General features: G+C 37.0%; 1 protein-coding gene across 1 annotated transcript in view; it reads left to right on the top strand.

The window, feature by feature from the left end:
• Window positions 1–21001, top strand: part of LOC127452222 (serine/threonine-protein kinase WNK4-like) — an 89170-nt gene that overhangs the window by 24028 nt on the left and 44141 nt on the right. The window contains exons 2-4 of the mRNA XM_051717564.1: window positions 16046–16218; window positions 16822–17042; window positions 20165–20322. Coding sequence (XP_051573524.1) covers window positions 16046–16218; window positions 16822–17042; window positions 20165–20322 — 552 coding nt within the window. The remainder of the gene's footprint in view (window positions 1–16045; window positions 16219–16821; window positions 17043–20164; window positions 20323–21001) is intronic.

Raw genomic sequence — 21001 nt, 5'->3', positions numbered from 1 at the left:
GTAAGTCAACATGAACTTTCTTTCAAGATGCACTTTCAAAGTGCTCAATGAAGTTTAATAATCTTATTACTGAAACTTGTAACTTTGCCACCGCTTTGATTTTGCTTTAAGGCAGCAAATACAGTTACATTAAATCAATTTGAGTGGGTTGAAGGTTGTTGTTTTTTTACCTTACGTGACCTATGTTTACCTTAGTGCAATCCTGCTCTAGTAGTACATCTTTGTCAGTGGTCAAACATGATTTGGTTTTTATGGCCAAAGAATGATGTCAAAGCAATGCATCAGACATATTCTTTTCTGCTAAGTTAGTAAGTGACATGGTTTCTCAGGGACTGGTTCTGTTTTATAACTGCTCAGACCAGCTTCAGCATACACACCAGCATTGTTTAAATGAGCAGATATTTCCACATCATATTTGCCACCTTGTCAATTAGCTGCAAAAGAGGCAGTTTGTGGCATTTTGGTGATCCATAAATTTTGGGCTTTCATAAAGCAGAGAGAGAGAGAGCAAGAGAGAAAGAGGAAGCTTCCAGTGAGGTAGTGGGTATGCAAGTTCTAGATTCATTGATCCGTTTCTTACGTAATGGAGGGATCATCCATCGTTTCTCTGGCTCACTTGAGCATGCAGACCATTTTCCTGCCTGACAGAAGGTTTAAAGTCAGATAGAAGAGCATGCTGGTAGTTGTGCATTGAAATGCAATGGAAAAATGTGTTTGTAAAGTTTGCATTACACTGAAATGAGAAAACTATTTATTTAAGAGTGTGTAATTTCAGAGTCACGTGACGCCATGTGAGGATCGGACATGTGATACCTTTTGACATGTGATGTTGCAAGCCACTGGCACCCCTCATATTGAGTGGAGATTTTAATCTTTTGATGGACTCAGTCCTTGATCATCGTGAAGCAACAGTGTGCAAGCCCCCTAGAGCAACAGTGACACTTCACTGGATGTGTAAAAATCTTGTCTTACAAATATTTAGATACTTTTGAACTCATCTGGTAGGGACTATACATTTTTTTTCTTCAGTCCATAAGATTTACTGTAGAATAGATTCATTCATCTGTTGTTGATTGCTCAATTGGAAACATTTTAGTCTCAGATCATGCCCTGGTTTGTTTAGTGTTTTGCACATATGGAGAAAAAGAAATCATATAGTTGGCACTTTAATGTATCCCTTTTGCAAAATCCTGAATTCAAACAAATGCTAAAGGCTGAAATCAAAGTCTATATGGAGACCAACTGGTCCTCAGTATCCTCTGTGGGCGTGGCTTGGGAGGCACTTAAGGTAGTTCTTAGGGGTCAGATCATACAGTATGCCTCATTCACCAAAAAATCTAAAGCACAAGAACTCGTGGAACTGGAAGGGAATATTAAAAGTGTCGAGGCAGAGCTGAAACGTTGAATGTTGTCTAATGGCCTCAGAGAACTGACCCGATTGAAATACAGATATAATACTATTTTGTTGCGGAAGGTGGAGTTTTGGCTATTCAGGGCAAGACAGTCATACTTTGAGTCGGGGGACAAAGCAGGGAAGCTTTGGCAAGATATATAAAACAGAGAGAGTCTTTTTCTACCATTCCCTCAGTGAAATCTGCTGGTGGTGAAATATTTACCTCGGCCACTGATATTAATTAGGCTCTTGATCTCTATAGTTCCACGTCTTCGTCTACTGATGAAGATATTAGAAACTTTGTGGAACCATTAGAACTTCCTAAACTGACGACTGAGCAAAAAAATTCTCTTGATTCTGAGATAACCTTGGAGAAGCTTAGCGAGGTAATTAATGCCTTGCCTATAGGCAAGGCTCCGGGGCCAGACGGCTTTGCCGCTGAATTTTTTAGCTCTTATGCTACTGGACTGGCTCCACTTTTGTTAGAAGTGTATACGGAATCATTAAAGAATGGAAAGCTTCCACCAACCATGACACAAGCCCGGATCAGTCTGATTCTTAAAAAGGACAAAGATCCAAATGAGTTTAAGAGTTACCGTCCAATTTTCTCAAGTTGAACCACAGGGATGTTTGTTGGGGGTCGGGGTGGGGTTGGGGATTGGGAGGGCGAAAGGGAATTATGGTGGTTAAAAGTTGATTCTGTGTATAAATGTTTGTTTTTCTGTTTCATGTATCTGAATCAATAAAAGTGTTAATCAGAAAAAAGTGTGTAATTTCTGTGCCTCTAGCTGCACCAAACGCCACTGGAAAAATAATGGTTGTTCAAACAGGTTTCCTAAACACTTCCCTGTCTTCTATTAGTCAACCAAACAGGTAGTCCTGTCCTTAGGCAGCACTACCAGTGCTTAATCCACCAATGTTTTTAGTAAGCCCCGAATGTTTTATCATCTTGTAGTGATGTCAAAGGTACCGGTGCTTCGCTATCAAATTGATACTAAATATGAATATATGTTAATATTAAGTTCTATATACTGTATATATAAAGTTAGTAATATCAGCTTTCTACAGTATCAGTAAAACCAAATACTGACTCATTACCCACACGCTACTTGTTGGTAGCTGCTTTCCAGCACTCATGCATTTGTTTGCATGCAAGAAGAGCGCTCGTGACTCACCATTGCGACTGTGAGTGAACAGTCAAAACGCCTGTCTTGGTGAGATATTGGAAAACTGTGTTGAGTTGGTCCACCATTTAGGTATATTGTATAACCCTAAAAAAACAAAGTACTTTTATATATACAGATGTGTTTGAGGAATTTGCTTATTTAATTCATGAGCCAGGATGTTTGCAAAACTCTTTTATTAAGACACAATGCCATGAAACTTGCAAACTTTGGCAAATCTAGCAACTATTTTTTCTCATAAGCACCTACCTTAGCCTGTTTTATTTACAGCCTGCTATCTTCTAAACTAACTTAAAACACCCAACTGAAATAAAAGGTTATTAAACTTTCAATGTACACAATGGGCATTCAATGTTTTAAAGTACATAGTGTTAAAAGCACTGACAAAGCATATCTGGGGCAGAGACAAATGTTAGTGGGACATATTAGTTTTAATTTCAGTAATATTTAAAGATTTATTATATAAATGACACGCCACAGATGTAACATTTAAATGTGTATTTTATTCCGATATTTCATTAAAGGATGGCCCCATACATATCCACAGAGGTCTGGGCTAAGCCCAAATATCCACTGACCATAGAACTGCCCCTGCTCCCACTGTAAACTCATGCCATTGGTTGAGCCAAAAGTTGACATGTTGGGCCACTCAAACAAATGGCAAAGTGGAAAGTGCCACAGTGTTTACAAATTTCAGGGAAATCAATCTTCAAATGTCTTACTTATCATAAAAATATATCATCAGCTAGATATTGCTCTTTTGTAGAGTGAAATTTGCTCACAAGGCATAGTGATGTCTAATTTTTTAGCAAATAGTTCAAGTCAATAAATAGGTAAAACATTTTCTCAAATTGGTTTGAAGGATTAGTTCGCAAATTGGTCTGAATTCAAATGATTTTTAGAAATTTGTATCCAGTAATCTCAAATGACTGGAAAGGGTGGGAAACCTGTTAAAAATCATTGTGTTAAGTATGTTGCAGAAGGTTAAGTTAGGCTTTATAATTTGTAAGTTTTTGGTGAAGATGAGGGTAGTTGGTAGATTTTGCGATTAGGATTGGGTTTTGGAGGGATATAGGATTGAGCACATTGGAAATTTGTGCTTTGAATGTAATTTCTCTCTTGTCCTCAAATCCTGAAATCCAGGCACAAAAGGTCCCCCAATCAAAGGCAGCTTGTGTTCTATGGCATATCTTTAAAAAGACCTGATGTCCCTTTCAGACACCAGACTAATAATGATGTTTCAAAGTTCCTGCAGTAGGCCTATGTGCTGGTCTAGACACTACATTTACATTCATTTGGCAGACACTTTTATCCAGTAACTCATAGTGCTTTCATTTTATCAGTATATGTGTTCCCTTGTGACTTTGACTTTGGCATTGCTAGCACCATGGTCTACCAGTTGAGTTACAGGACACTATCTTGAATAAAATCCGTGTCAGAGAGATTATACAGTTTAATTCACCAATGCCAGAGTCTATTGTGACATGCCAAACTCTCTCTTTTGACCTCTGGATTGTAGTGAGATCTCCCATGATCCATTTGTCAAGTTACTAACATACAGTACTTGAACCCATTGACTCCAGTCATGTGGATGAGAGCCTAGAAAATATATGGATTACCATGGATATCTTTGGAAGTACTTGGAGCAAAAGCTAACACATAAAGATCAGCCTCATCATCTCAGATGCCAGAGAGGAGCCAGAGAAGTTTCCAGTAGCTCATCATAACCTTGGTTGATCTTGTGATCTTGACCTACATTAGCAGCTACTATGTTTCAGAATCATGTTACTGTAGGTTGTTATGCCAAGACTGTTGGCTTTCGGTCAAAGGCCAATCATATTTGAGTTTAATGATGGCTTACTATCTAAAGATAGTGCAATCTCTTTAAATTACATAATGGACCATAGGCGGAAAAACATTGCCTATAAGATTGCAGATTATCTTAATTGATCCTCTTATCTAATGTGCACCCCATGGCATTAACCATTTTTTAGTTCATCACAATAGATGATATTGTCATATCCTGGACTTTAGTCATCAAAAAATAAACAAGAACCAAAAATCGCAGAATGGAGAAGGATATTCAAACACCCTTACACAGGTTAGGTAAGAGTGGCACACAAGGCCAAATATTTATTGCTCTCCAGTGTAGGCTAAGAATACACTGCCCAAAGCATATGTGGAGTGTGATGTCCCGTGTAATTTGAGTACTTGCATGGACAATGGTTGCGATAACTTGGTGTGAATGCTCAAAGCAGCAGATCACTGAATGTTAACAAGGGACTATGTACAGTATATTCATTTATTTACTAGATTTTTTGTGTGTCTTTTTTTTTTTTTTTTATTAAAGTGAGAATAGTACTTTAAAATGGTTATAATTGGAGCTATGACTTTGTGGTTAGTTTACATGCTTTAAAACTTTGAGCTATTGTGTTCACAAAGGCGTCGCAGTTTTGAATCTGGCTTGCAACCTTTGCCAAGCTTGGGTGTTAACCACTGCAATATCCCAGAAGAATATTGTATTACACAAAAATGGCTCTTTTTTGGTAGCTCAAGAGATGTAATTGGGTTTTCAGTTATGTTTCAATTATTAACGTACTGTAAGGGGCCGTCACACCGAACGTGTTTTTCAATTGTTTTTCTTTGTAAGTATGTGTTAGACAGACGTTTTTGACTGTTCCACCATGTCCCGTGCAGGAGCACTGCGTTTTTTAAACATAATTCTAGTTAAAAATAACTTTTGATTTCTGTTCTATCAAGTCTTTTTAGAAAGTTATTCCACTGGGCGCCATCTTTGGAATGCTCTCGGGCAGCTATTTATCTATGTACACAAGCAGCATACAAGTGCAGCTCCTATCTACTTGAATGGGGAAAGACTGAAATCTCAAAAACAGTTGGTCAAGATTATGATCAAAGAACATACTAAATCAGCAGTAAAACCTGACAACACTGGAATCATAAATTGTGCTTCTTTACCTCAGATTACACTAAATAACAAAATTTTCCCAGATTGTATAGCTAATGGGCATGCACTTTCTCGAATTGATTGACAGGCGATGTCTGGATCTAAAAGGTGATTGGCTCTTTTACCTGTAAGGCGGGACTTCCTTTCTACATCCGTTGACTGTTGGCCGTTCCAATTTCTCCCATTCATTTTAATAGAAGTGGTCCATCTCTGCTAAATAGTTTGTGGTTCTATTCATTGCATTTTGTCTAGTTTTTTTTTTGTTTTTTTTGTTGCAAGAATGCATTTGGTCTGAATGGCCCCCAATATTGAAGAGCTATAAAACTAGTTTGGACGGCATATCTCAGATAATTTAGTCTTTTTGATAAAAGATTTTGATGAGAAAAGTTTGAATTTAAATGTTGAAATCCTTCTCTTTGGATTGCAGACTTTGGTATTTTGGCAAATCTGAGTATAGTGACATTGTTTAGATCTCTCCTGAAACTCTAGAGGAGACATGAGATTATTGGGATTTGTTTCTATGAGAAACAGGAGACTGAAGTCAAAGTCTCCATTTGCTATCTATATAACCACATTCCTGTGGAGATAGAGGCACAGAAATTACACACTCTTTTTTTTCTGATTAACACTTTTATTGATTCAGACACATGAAACAGAAAAGCAAACATATATACACCGAATCAACTTTTAACCCCCATAATTCCCTTTCGCCCTCCCAGGAAACTTTTGAGGTATTAAAGAGATCTCATTCGTGATTTTTTTTTCCTGTGGGTACTATTGACCTTTTGGGACCAAACGCTTGAGGAACATTTTTGAATTACTTCTTGAGTCAAGGCATATTTTTGTAAATATCTGTGTTCCTGTTTTTCACTATGGTGATGCCCTTGAAGCCAATACAATATCAGCGGGTAAATGCCGCTGGTCTAAACAATGACTGCAGTTGATTCAATTCAAATTCTTGCACATAGTCTTATCTTTTTGAATTCCACATTCTTTCAAGTTTCTAAACAATAGTACACTATTACCTAGAGCATTTTTTGTGGCAGGGTTTTTATTTCTTTATTTTAACTAGATGTTATTTCTCATCAGGGGCACATCTATTATGTTTTCCCTTACAAAAAATCTAAACTAGCCACAAATTTGCAGCAAATTTGCCACTTGTTATTTTCATATGCAAATGAGCTTGTGATTCGCCGCAAATGTTTGCCAGAAGTTTGCAGCTCTTGACCTGTAGTGGTGAATCTCCGGCAAACCTTTGGCAACAATGGACAATTTGTTGCAAGTTTCCCGCAGAGCTCATATTTATGTGAAAATGATCTGTGGTGAATTTGCGGCAAATTTGCAATGAAAGGCTTTTGATACAGTATATCTCTTTAGCCCCGTTCACACTTAAAAGTTGTTAGTAAAGTTTTTTTGCACCAAAAAATATATTATAATTTAGTAATATATGATAATTTTCCACCCTGTCTCTGGCCCTCTGTCTAAACGCTCAGTTTTGGCCTAAGCATCCCTTTAACTATAGTGTAAACGGCCACTGTTCTGATTGGCTAACATCATGCAGCCCCTCGATTACAGCCATATTTGAAACTCAATCGTAAGAGAATGAACAAGCTCCACAACATTATAAAACTATATTTCAGGGTTTACACATAACACACATCCAACACATTGCATCAAAATATATTAAACTGTTCACTTAAGCACAACAGCACACATTTGAAATATTAGAAATATTCCTGAATGAAACTGTTTACTTACTGTTGTTTGATCATGTCCAAGTGTTTTTAACTGCCCCATCCTTCAATAACAGTTTCTTTGCAAAGCTTGAATCGTATTATGACTGGTTCACAAGCAATCGACGCTGATATGAGCCAAAAAATCATACAAACATGTTGAAATACGCTGAAGACACATCCACATGATGCACACACATCCAGTACCATACTGCACTGAGGCACACATCGGCGAAAATGCATCAAAGCCATCAAAGACGTCCATCTAGTGAATGTTTACAAACACCAACAATTAAAAATAGCGCAGATGGGTGAAAGTACATGTCCAGGACACATTTGTACCCAAAACAGATGCAGTGCAGTTAAAAGAAACAGAATGTGGTCTCCTTTTCAGAGTTGTAACTTGACAACGCATCTTTTAAAAGCAGTGCGAGATACATGAGAACTGACAAAACGTCTGCCTAGTGCATGTTTGTATACAAAAATAATTAAAAATAGTCCAGATGGGTCCCCTTTGGTGTTCAGGAATAGTAAGTAGGCCACACTGGGCCTGTCTGTCCTGCTCTCTCTCTGAACAGAGCACCAGTTGATGTGAGCACCACGACGATGATGCATGTTGCACGTGTAAATGCAAATGAGCAATGTCGTGATGCAGCGACTACCAGTGAGAGCGAAGACAATGAAATGCTTATATATCTATACACATACAGAGATATTTAAAATAACAATGCAAGAAAACCGTGTCAGAAACTGTCAGGATTCTTAGTGAGTTTGTTTCATGCATTTATAATTATTCATCTTGTTCATGATATGATGCATTATGCACAGCTGCCATTTATAATCAAATGCTTTCCACTCCAGAATGTAATTTTTACAGCAATGCACTCATTTGTGATCAGATTTTCAAAAGCTATGGTCAGTTGCACAGCCCACCAATAATGTTAGCGCATCAGTAGGAGCACCACTACGACCAACAATACAGTTACCTGGCGACCGCCAGCAATAAAATTGCATCAGTGTTAACAGGGCTTAAAAAGAGCACTGGAGCCATTAAGGCACCATGTTGTGCTGCCCCTCTGTTCAAATTCAGTGTATCTTTAGAGCTGACACAGCTTGTTCCTGATTAAGAGCAGGCCTGTGTATCCCACCCACACACTCAAACACTATTACATCACATCTTCATCATTGTCTCTCAGTTCCTGCATTTTTGCCAGTATATGATCTGCAAATATAAATGCTCTGTAAATGCACACTGCATGCAATTTCACTGTTTCCCATGTCTGGAATAGATTACATGTCCACCCTGACGTCACAGCCACTCTTAGAAGCCCCAATCACAGCCCATGGCTGACCCCCATCATAAACTACAATTAAGTGTTTAGAGTTCAGTTTTACACATTTCCTCTTTGCTTTCACTGTTCACACATTTTTGGCACACTTCATAGGATGTTATAAGATCTTTACTGTTTGCACAGACCTTATGTTGCACAATGGCTTTAGGAGCCATGATATTAAGAGCGGACACCAAAAATATTTGCACACTTAAGTCACACTTACTGTAAGTATATATTTAATTGCATTATAAACAAAATATCAAAGCAAGTGGCATCTGCAAACAAATGATAGACCCAGAGATGATCAGAACTAACTTGACTTTCCTTAGGCATTTTGCAATTACTTTTAACCTTTGGTCAGTTTATGTATCAAGTTCCCCTGAAGTTCACACAGGTGTCCTAGCAGAGTAACCACAGGTGTAGTTCATCACATTAACTATATTGCACAAAATTTTACAACCAGAAAGTGTCCAAATTAGAGTGTCATTCACAGAAATACAAACACTAGGTGGAGGACTTTGCGTAGACTAGTGGCATCTTTACACAAAATAAATCTATAATGTTTGTGAAAATTTGTTTTATTATTAAATTATCACAGGTTTGACTTCTGTGTTTATATTTCTAGTGTGTTTTGATGCCGTTTAAGAAATATAGAATTTGTTGTAGCCAATTTTTTTCGAGTGAGACAAGAACGTTGTTACACAAATGATTGTCATCTCATCCACACATATTGACGAACCTTAGTATTACTGTAAACATAGACCTATTTTTTAGTGTTCTTGGAACTGAATGTGTTAAAGGAAGTTCACCCACAAATGAAAATTCTTTCATAATTTACTCACCCTCACACCATCCCAGATTTGTATGTATTTCTTTCTTCTGCTGAACACAAACGAAGATTTTACAAGAATATTTCAGCTATGTAGGTCCTCTGTGGCGTCTTGTGTTTTCCAAGTGAATGGGTACCAACATTTTGAAGCTCCAAATATCACATAAAGGCAGCATAAAAGTAATCCATATGACTCTAGTTGTTAAATCCATCTCTTCAGAAGTGATATGATAAGGGTGTGTGAGAAACAGATCAATATTTAGGTTCTTTTTTACTATAAATCTCCACTTCTACTTTCACATTCTTCTTCTTTTGTTTTTGGCGATTCCCATTCTTCATGTGTATTGCCACCTACTGGGCAGGGAGGAATATTTACAGTAAAAAAGGACTTAAATATTGATCTGTTTCTCACCCACACCTATCATATCGCTTCTTCATATATGGATTTAACCACTGGAGTCTCATGGATTACTTTTATGATGCCTTTATGTGCTTTTTTGACCTTCAAAATTTTGGGACCCATTCACTTGCATTGTGAGGACCTAAAGAGCTGAAATATTCTTCTAAAAATCGTTGCTTGTGTTCAGCAGAAGAATATTTTAATCCACTGATCGCTATAGTCCAAATACCATTTTTACATAGAAATACAGTATATGGTCCTAATTTTGAACAATATAATGTTGTTTTATAATATGAAACTAACAACCCAGATAGCACACGTACATCTCCGTGATGTCTGTTTAAGAGTGTTTCATCTGGAAAGCATCACAATCTAATTAAAATCTGCTAAAGATCTTGAAAAGATCATATTTAAACACTTTTAAAAATAATAAATGTCTCAAAGACATCTGCTAAATGTCCTAATGACATCTGAGAGGAAACGTCTTAGACCTATTGCAGATTAGCAAACAGCCTAAAAAAATTGTCTCCCAGAGATAAATGCACACATCAAATAGACGTCTGGGTGATGTACTGTACGTTTGCTATCAAGGAAACGTATTTTTGTGAAATGCTTTGCTTCAAAGTGTGTTTGAACTATATTTGTTTCAGATAAATGCCACTTGGTTTAATATTTTGTTGTATAATGCCAAGATTATCATAATTGTTTTACTGTGTTCTAGTGTCCATATTTTTGTGGCCACTACATTTGAAAAGAAGTGTTTTTAACAGGTACATTTACACAGCATTACTACACTGTGAGTGTCCCACACTTGGTTATGATGAATGTGTAAATAAGATTATTTAACTAGCATGGACAACTCTTTCCTTTCATGAAAAAAAAAAAAGACTGTCTCTTAAAAGGAACTCAACAAACAACTTGTTTGGAAAATCCCTGCTAAAGGACAAAGAACTATTGAATCGATGTCATGAGCCTCTTGTTTTGCTCATAGTTTCCTTTGAGGCTTGATCTAACAGTTTGAGTTGTGTCTTCAGTCCTTTCAGTTAGAACAATTACATTAGTGGACCAGTGGTGGACCAATCATGCAAGTGACAAATAGAGTAGAATATAAGTTACACACATAGCAGTCTGGTTGTGTGGGGTCTTGTGTTTCCACCCATGACCATGGGATCTCTTGCCAGGGAATTTCTTGCAAATGTGAATGAGGTCTTTTCTGAAAGACATCACCTTATGTTGCGTTTTATATGTTGGTATGCTGGTGTACCTAGCAGGCACATCAGCATACCAATTCTCATTAAAGATTTGTTTTGTCAACCAGCGAAGCACTGGTGGTCCACCAGCTTGACTAGCACCAAACTAGCACTAACCGGCATAAACCAGCATTGGAATTCTTCTGATCTAAGCTGGTCTTCTCTGCAGGGTTGTCGGGCCAGACCTGGCTTGTTCCTGTACAAATTACGCACTACAGTACTTTTAGGGTCCTTTAAAATTAATGCTTGTAAGAACATTTTCTTTTCCTGAGGAAAACTCCTCTAGCAGATCTGGAACTGTTTGGGATGGACTATGAGATCTTAATTCCTCTAGTACAAATTTTTCCTTGAAACTCAGTCTATGCAATTTATTCATGATTTGGGCCTAGTATCTTCTAAAGGGCCTTAAAAAGACAATGAGGCTCAGTTTCCAAACTTAAGCAAGTCAAACTCATGTTGGTGGAGAGTGTTGTTCTGATTGTGGTTCCATTAGCGGTTAGCTCAATGCTAAATTGTGCTGGTGAATTGGCAGCTATGGCTAAGAACGGATCCACCAACCATCAACATTTGGCTCCTACCAGAGACTATTTATCATAAGAGGGAACAGACTTCTCTATCCTAGAGAGGCTGTCAGGACAGATTAGAAAACAATGTCTGATTTGCTTCTTTATCCAGTTAGACACTATTATTGTGTGACATTTTTATAATGAGGGAATCATTCCATGAAAGCGTTTTACTTTGGAGCCTGCCCATGTAAATAGTAGCTTTATTGTAACTATCTACATTTCTGATGTGCAAGATTATATTAAAAATATTATTTTGAATTGGTTACTGCACTGCAAAAATAATTCTTAATCAGTATTTTGTCTTTCCAGTAAAAAGGATCTAAATATAATCTATCTATCTGTCTGTCTGTCTGTCTGTCTGTCTGTCTTTTTGGAGGAGGTTTGGCACAGTGATTAGCATGGAAATTGCACTTCATGTCAAAAAGTTTGTGGACTCCTGCTGTACATCACTTAATGATATACAATACGCAGTATACAATGCGTATTGTATACTGTACAGTGTATGTTATTATTTGTATATTGTTGTGTGTAATTATGTGTATATTAGACTTTAAATTGTGCTGTATTAATTTGATGTTATTGTAAATCGGTATATGTCTCATCACTGTCACGACTGCTGTGTTGATCGGAAGTGCACCCAAGAATTTCACACACCATTGCACTTGTGTATATGGCTGTGTGACAATAAAGTGATTTGATTTGATTTGATTTGATTATAATGTCTTTGCTAATTGCTAATGCTAATATATTAATTCGGCAAGGAAAGTGGAAGAGACCAGGAGAAAGTGAGTTTCAAACAGCTGCTTTTCCAGTGCTCTGGTGGGGTTTGTCTTGAAATAGTGTGGTCAGAGATGCAATAGCATTCCTCAGCAGCTCTGTCTGACATACAGGACACTTGATCCTTTTTCATGCTTCCCTTGCTGTACTCTTTTACTACATTAAAGTACTTTCAACACACTCATGCACACTTCATCTTCCACTTCTTCCAACTTCATCCAAACTTGTCAGGATTATCCTCAGCTGCATTAGTTGCATAACCAAATGTCTTTGCCCCACATTCTCAGTGTCACAGTTTGTTTAAAGGGATATATCACCCAAACTGAAATTCTGTGTTCATTTACTCACTCTTATGTAGTTCCAAACCTGTTTAACAACATGAGGTAGGGTGACCATATGTCCTCGTTTTCCCGGACTTGTCCTCTTTTTCGGACCTTAAAAAAGCATCCGGCCGATTTCTAAATTTGCGAAAATGTCCGGGATTCGGCTTTAGTTGCATTATGATGTGCATCTGATCTAATACTTCATTGTGTGCGCGCGCATATTTGCATTGCTTTAACCCCTCTTTGTAAGTCCCGCCTTCTCGCACACCAATTGGTCAATTATAAGAGGCTTGAAGCAACTATTGGCCAAATTCCTGCCTGTCAATCTCTCCGCGAATGCGCGATCGCGCGAAGCGCTGTTGTGTTCGGCATCAAACAGTTGCTTGACCGTAGCAGCAAATGACAGCTGAGTGGAAACAATGCCCAAACGAAAGTGCAAATTTACAGAAGATTTGCACAAAAAATTCCCGTGCTTTCTACCAGGTCGAGGTCCATGGGAAGCAGAATGTATGACATGTAAAGCTGGCACTTATGTGTCAGTTGCTAATAAAGGTGCAAGTGATTTAGAAGCACACATTAGCTCTGCGAAGCATAAAGAGTCAGCAAAAGGTGAAAGTTCATCAGGTAAATTAACGGACTACTTTTTGCGACCAGATAAAATTGTTATCACACTGCTTCATTTTCCATGGCCATTCAAAATATTAGTAATAGTAAATGAAGGTACACTCATGGCATCAAATATTTTATTTTAGTACATGGACGTTCAAAAGAATGTTGGAAATTTGTATTTATTTATATATATTTATAAAATAGGTGTCCTCTTTTTGGAAAACCAGAATATGGTCACCCTACATGAGGGTTAGTAAATGATGAAATAAATTTTCATTTTTGGGTAAACTTTACCTTTTAAGTTCTATCAGAAGGGTGCTACCCATTAGTTACTGTAAGTTAAATTAAGTTCTTAACCCTGAAATTTGCTTTGTCACTGACCATTTCGAACTCTAACGCTCACAGTAGTCCCTGTTGGCTTGTTTTTTTGGACCAACACACATAACTCACACCTAAACTTATTGTGGACATTTAGTTCTCTGTTTAAAAAGTGGAGAAGTGTAGGATTTGAGTTTGTTTTTGTTGTAAAGCTATTATGGTCTAACAACCTTGAGGACAAGGCAGTCATTGGTCCAGTCAAGCTGTCACCTGTCTCAGGGGCCCAAGACTGATAGGGGCCCCCGTGTTGTTGGCACCATCTTGCTTCGCCTTTGACATAACGTTATGTGTGGAACAGATCGGGCTGTCTAGAGAGCCAGCTGTGGAAATACAAGCAAACTCAGGGGTGCCATATGTGTTTTGACCAACCATTTTTGTCATACACCTACCACTTTTGTAGAAAATTATGCAGTTTAGCCTTTTAGAGTCTTTAAAACCATAAAGCAGCAAATCAGAGTAATGAAAGCTGAAGGGACTGTCAGTTTTTCCATGTGTGTAGCTCAGATTCTTTATTATAGAAAGGGTGCCAGCTTAAGGATTTAGCACATTTTGGCTTTGCTCTTTTGCTAATGGTTTAAAGACACAGAATAGCTGCTAACATGATTTAGTGAGTCATGTTTTGATCTGACACAGAATGCTTTTGTTTTTTGTACTTGCAGTGCAGCTTTGAGACTTCATTCGGTCTGAACGGCCCCTTGGTATGTATTAGAAAGTGTGTAAGAATGTGGCCTTACAACCCCATGGATGCTTTGTTTGTTCAGCCGAGAAGCACACATGTCTTATCACTGATATTGTGGGTGTTGCCACAGACACATTTGGCCTTGTTTCAAGGTGGATAAGCCAATTAGCCTCCTTTTAAAGGAATGTCTGTATATTTCATGGTAGGAAAATGAAAGACTTTTCAAGCATTTTGTTGCCATACTGACCTGTGAACTTTAGGTTAAATGAAAGTATACAGAGGACTTAATGTACTTTCAACCTCCTAAATTGCTAACGTGTTTGTCCCTTGTCTGATTTTCTGTATTTGTTGCATATTTCTAAACCAAATGTCATAATGAACAAAAAAACACAACCATGAAATACATCTTTCTTGTATTTAAGTTATATAACACCCAGTGCCCATGTGTGGAAAAACTGATTGCCCCTTAGATTAAAAATAAATAAATCAAACTTTTTCAGTTTGCATAATTGAAACATTGAATACCAAAGAAATGAAATACTTTTTGTCCATTTTACCACTAGGCTCTATCTAAATATCTAAATAACACCTCAGTTCACAATAAAATCTGGCAACATACAGTGTTAATGCAAACTCAGAAATTCAGACAGGGGGCAACAACTTTTTCATTGCCCTGTAGTATTAGTAAACACAACATGATTTACCAAGTAAAACAAGTTCCTGGATCATAATTCTTTGTTGGCCGAAGAACAACATTCCTTTTAAACAGTCAAAACCCTAAGTCTACCCTTAACTCTAGCTCTAATCTTAAAGGGATAGTTCACCCAAAAATGACAATTCTCTCATCATTTATTCACCCTCATGCCATCCCAGATGTGTGTGACTTTCTTCTGCTGAACACAAATTAAGATTTTTAGAAGAATATCTCAGCTTAGTAGGTCCATACAATGCAAATGAATAGGTACCAAAATGTTCAAGTTTCAAAAAGCACATAAAGGCAGCATAAAAGTAATCCATATGACTCCAGTGGTTAAATACATGTCTTCAGAAATGACATGATAAGTGTGGGTGAGAAACAGATAAATATTTATGTCCTTTTTTACTGTCAATCTCCACTTCCACTTTCACATTTAGCTTTTTGGTGATTCGCATTCTTTGTGCATATCGCCACCTACTGTGCAGGGAGAAGAATTTATAGCTTCTGACGATATATATTTAACCACTGGAGTCTCATGGATTACTTTTATGATGCCTTATAAAAATAGGCATAAAAATGTTGGTACCCATTCACTTGCATTGTGAGGACCTACAGAGTTGAGATGATTATGTAAATGAAGAGAGAATTTTCATTTTTGGGTGAACTATTCCTTTAACCTACATCTGAAATGAGAAGGACATTATAGGTTTATAAGATGATTTTCAGACTGAACGTGTTGTTGCAGAAAAAAAAAGCTAGACGCAGGTGTCTTCAGATGCATTTTTAAAAGTTGATGTTCTTTTTACCCTAACACACCTGACCTGTCCTACAATTCACAAAATGTACAAAACTTACGATATGTCCCATCCTGTACTGACATGAATGAACAAACCCATAAATTTGTTTTAACTATGTGTCTCTTCATCAGACCCGGAGGCTGACAAAAGTAGAGCGGCAGCGTTTCAGTGAAGAGGTGGAGATGCTGAAGTGTCTACAGCATCCAAACATCGTCCGCTTCTACGACTCCTGGAAGTCCACCAATAAAGGGCACAAGTGCATCATCCTCGTCACAGAACTCATGACATCAGGGACGCTGAAGACGTAAGTTTAGTCCTTGCATAGTTCCATAAAATTGTTCCAAAATTTCCATCTTGCAGATGATGTGGGCATTACAGATGCCAGTAAGTAGACATCGGAACAGAAAAGAGATGAACCCAACCTTTTTAACTCCCTTCCCTGAAACTTTGCCTTTGGAAACTAATTGATAACTGGACTTTGGCATTGTGCAGTCACTTTTATCTAACAGTTTTCAACAGTAGCCCTCAAATTCTAACTTCTTACCAACTTAACCAAATCCTTCAAAGCTTGGCCTTTATCTGCCATAGTTTGAATTTGCATTCCTGAATGCTTAGCTAATGAAGCTTCTACTACATCCAGTCATATGTAATGATTTGTGTGACAGTGGCCTTATCCCAAATGGTGCTACCTAAATCCTCAGTTGATTGGTGATTTTGGTCACATGGATTGTTGGGTAGTTAGTTGGCCAATGTGAAGTCAACCAATGTGGTTTTCCCCAAAGGGTGACAAAGGGCTTTTATGGACACACTCAAACGAAAGTCCACAAGTCCACATTAAGTTTGCCATTTGGCTCAGGGCCACTGTGTTTTGAGCTCATGTGCTTTCTTGTTTCCTGTTTCCCTATAGGTACCTGAAGAGGTTTAAAGAGATGAAACTGAAGGTTCTCCAGCATTGGAGTCATCAGATCCTGAAAGGCCTTCACTTCCTGCACACACGAACACCTCCCATCATCCACAGAGATCTCAAGTGTGACAATATTTTCATAACTGGCCCCACTGGATCTGTGAAGATTGGTGATTTGGGCCTAGCCACACTCAAGAGTGCCTCATTCGCTAAGAGTGTCATAGGTGAGTTAAAACCAGCTTAAAATGTCCACAAATTATAACTTAAGTGTATGAATTTAAATATTATAATTAGTGGTCAATCATTATGTTTTATTTTTTAATGACCTCTACTGAAATCTGGAGAGCAGGGTGTCATAACACTTTTTGACCCTTTAAGCTTGGGCCCACCGAGAAAAAAACTGTCACAATAAGTGCTTTGAAATTTGCTGACAAAACGGAAGTTTTATTTATTAATAATTTTGCACTGCACATATTATTTTAATCAATAAAAACATCAAACTGATCAAATAGCCGTGCACCATATGTCGTTGGAAAGCTCTTAAATAGTAGAATACAACCAGCCTATTTTTTTCTCACAGACAAAAATATAGCGAGTAATAGCGAGTAAGTATATGTATTTGACATACATGTTACATGTAAACAGGTGTTGCTTATATGCCAGGTTTTCACATAAATTTCACGAAAAATTAACAGAACATAAAATATCACATATCATTACTTAGTGGAGGTGATTACCTTTAAAATGAGCCCACACACAACATAACCGGATGCATAGATCATTAGATTATCCAAATGAAGCACAATGTGCACACATCACATAATGTGTTATCTGGTTAAAAACACGTTGCTTTCCTGGATCAGATGACTTCATCGGAAATAATCTAGTATGTTATCCAGCATCATGGAATGCTAAACCAATAATATTAGGATTCAAATTGCTGCAACCAGAGGTGGAAGTCATCCAGATATGGGCAGAGAGGATTGTTTGCTCTATTTACTTATGGCCACCAGGAGATGGCGCCAAATACATGACACAGACTCAGTGATGGCTTAAATGACACAGAATGGAACTGAATGAGATCTCATTTCTCATGTTTTGGAGAGAGAGCATACATTTAGTCATTGATGTATTTGCATGTGTAAGTAGTTCTTATGTACAGTTATTAGGTTTTATGTGTTTGAAGAGGCTTTTAGATACTTAGAAACTTTTTAGGATACTAAGACAAATTGTTTTTGTAATGCTATAACTTTTGATTGCTTTGTCGTATCAACACAAAATTGTACTCAGTTACAGTAAAAGGTGACATGACTGGGAACAAAGCAAATGCAGTTTTTTGGAGCTACCTTGTTTATATATATATATATGACATATACTCTATAATGTCAAATCAGAAAAATATGGGGGGGAAAAGTAAATATTTGGGTCAAGTTTTTTTTTTTTTTTCTTATGCTGAGAGTCTCAGAATTTATCATAATCTATATCATTAATTAGTTTTCTTTAAAATGATACCAAACACTTGACCCTCCTTGTTTTTTTTTGTGGTTTTTTTTGTTGTTTTGTTTTATGTTTTTTTTTTTGTCATTATAAGTCTTTATTTTGTGTGTGCCACTGAAACACGAAATCTTTAAAAACACCCTGAGAGCTTAAAGGGTTAAATACAGCAGTTGTTTTTCTGAAATGAAATAAACACTTATTTTATTTCATATTACAAAACAAAATATGCATTACACAATATTAACTTAATTAAATTAAACAGAAATGGTTTATTATCCATTATTTAATATTTTAAGGCTGTCTGTAGGATTTGAAACTGAAGGAAGGGGGAGGGAATTCTTCTTTTAATCGGCAAAGCGGACACAATTATCAGATGATAACCTCAAAATGGCCAAATATCGGTCAAATGTTACACTCGATTTCTCTTTACAGAAGATTATGGTTAACATAATCTATTCTCACAGAACTTGAATTGTCCTAACATTTCCCATACATGCTTGCACCAGCAAGAATTTTCTTTAACCTTCACGAGAGTTACTGTAAACAGAACCCTGCACCACTTTTATTATAAGCTTATGTGTCTGTTAGTTTGTTTACTTGGTCAACTGTATTTATACCACTACAAGTGCTTCACAGAGATTTCTCTATTCACCTCCCTACAAGCTGCACTTTGTGCATACATCATATCACATTGCTTACTAAAAGATAAAGATACACATAAATGTTGCATTATGTGCCAGTGGTGTATATAAAAAAATTGAACAAAAACCCTCAATTTTTTATGCTGTTTTCCCAAAGTTGGAGTGCCTATAACTCCAGAAGTGTAAAAGATATCTTAATATCATTTTAAATTCTGGTTCTGAACAAACTTTCCTTTTTGTATCTTCATTTTTAACGCCCTATATAGTTAAATCGTAGTGTGGCTTCATGCATAATTAGTACACTTTTACCCATTATTTAATGGTTGAAAACCAAATGTGAGTTGCATGGTATGAAGCTAGTTTTTCATGTCCAACACACAAAGGTCTGAAGTAAAAAATATGTTAGGAAACGTCAAAACAGCAATTTTCATCTATGATTAGGAGCAAAACTACATTTCTAAAATAACCTTAGCGTTATTTTATTTTTACAAAGAGATGGTAGGTCTATTACTAAAATCAGTTGACTTCAGCACCCCTTGTTGCATTATATGCCAATGGTGTATATCCAAAAATTTGACAAAAATACACCTCACTTTTTTATGCTGTTTTTCTAATATTGGAGTGCCTTTAACCCCAGAAGTGTTAAAGATATCTTAATATGCTTTTAGATTCTGGTTCTGAACAAACTTTCATTTTTGTATTTTCATTTTTAAGGCCGTAGATACATAAATCTCAGAGATATGGTGCTCTCATGTGGCTCCATGCGTAAATACTACAATTTTACCCATTTTCAATGGTCGAAAACCAAATGTTGGTTGCACGGAATTAAGCTAGTTTTTTATGTCCAACAACACAAAGGTCTGAAGTACAAATTATGTTAGGAATGTACCATTTTTATTCACATTAAAACAGTAATGTCAACATTTTTCTAGACTTCAAAAATATACTATTATAAAGAATAAGTGACACATTGTGGCTCTTCAGTTAGTGCAATACCTACTATATGTAGTTTTTGGATTTTAGAAATGTACATCTGCAAAGCCCTGGAATGCATTATTAGGGGTCCAAACACCAAAGGTGATTTTCTTATTATTCTTGTGTAAAAAATCTAATAATGACGTTGCCACCTTTCTAAGGTTATAATGACACAGAATGACCCATTTTTTATTTTTCTGATTTTGTTGGCATTGCTCTTTGCTCTCACACAGGTACCCCAGAGTTCATGGCTCCTGAAATGTATGAGGAGAAGTATGATGAAGCTGTGGATGTGTATGCCTTTGGCATGTGCATCCTGGAGATGACCACGTCAGAGTACCCTTACTCAGAGTGCCAAAACGCTGCACAGATCTACCGCAAAGTCACCAGTGTAAGTCAGTCTTGTATTACTAAGGGTGAGATACATGTCACAGCACCGGGCTTGGCTTACAATGCCAATTATTTACCATCAAAACAAAGCCTGGGTATCATTCACTAACCGTGGGTATGCATTTTTGTGTGCAAAAAAAAAGTTGTGAAAGTTTTCATGCAGAAGTCGTGATTTATCAATAAGTTTGCACTTGCAATTTTTTCTAAACTTTGAGCTAACTCAAACTAAATGGACATACTATATATATGTGTATATGTAGATGACTGAGGCTTGAGGCTTGTATGAGAGTCTCAGTGACATTTTTTTCACAACAAAGGGACAATTACAGTGTCTCTCTTGAGCTATAATTCCATTTAGAAAACAGCATTCTCCTCAGTCGCTCAGAATTCAACCCACTAGTTAACCCCAGGATCCATCTTATTTCTAATTACAGTGCTGAAATCTGTTATTAATTCCATTGTACTTATATGTGCAATGCATGCTAACCGCAATCTTGGGTGAGCATCGAATTGGGCATGATTATAATCTCTTCCATTACGCCTCTTTCCCTAGGGAGGCTACTTAAGAGTCCAACCAATCAATGTGTTGATGAATATAATATACAAAGCAAAAACCACAAAGTTAAACAGTTTGTAGAACAACACTAGAAGCATTGTTGGATGCAGAAGCCCTTTCAGGA

This window comes from Myxocyprinus asiaticus, chromosome 14 (assembly GCF_019703515.2).
Source record: "Myxocyprinus asiaticus isolate MX2 ecotype Aquarium Trade chromosome 14, UBuf_Myxa_2, whole genome shotgun sequence".
Lineage (NCBI taxonomy): Eukaryota > Metazoa > Chordata > Actinopteri > Cypriniformes > Catostomidae > Myxocyprinus > Myxocyprinus asiaticus.
Note: the sequence above shows the minus strand (reverse complement) of the source record. Positions and strands in the feature narration are given on the sequence as shown.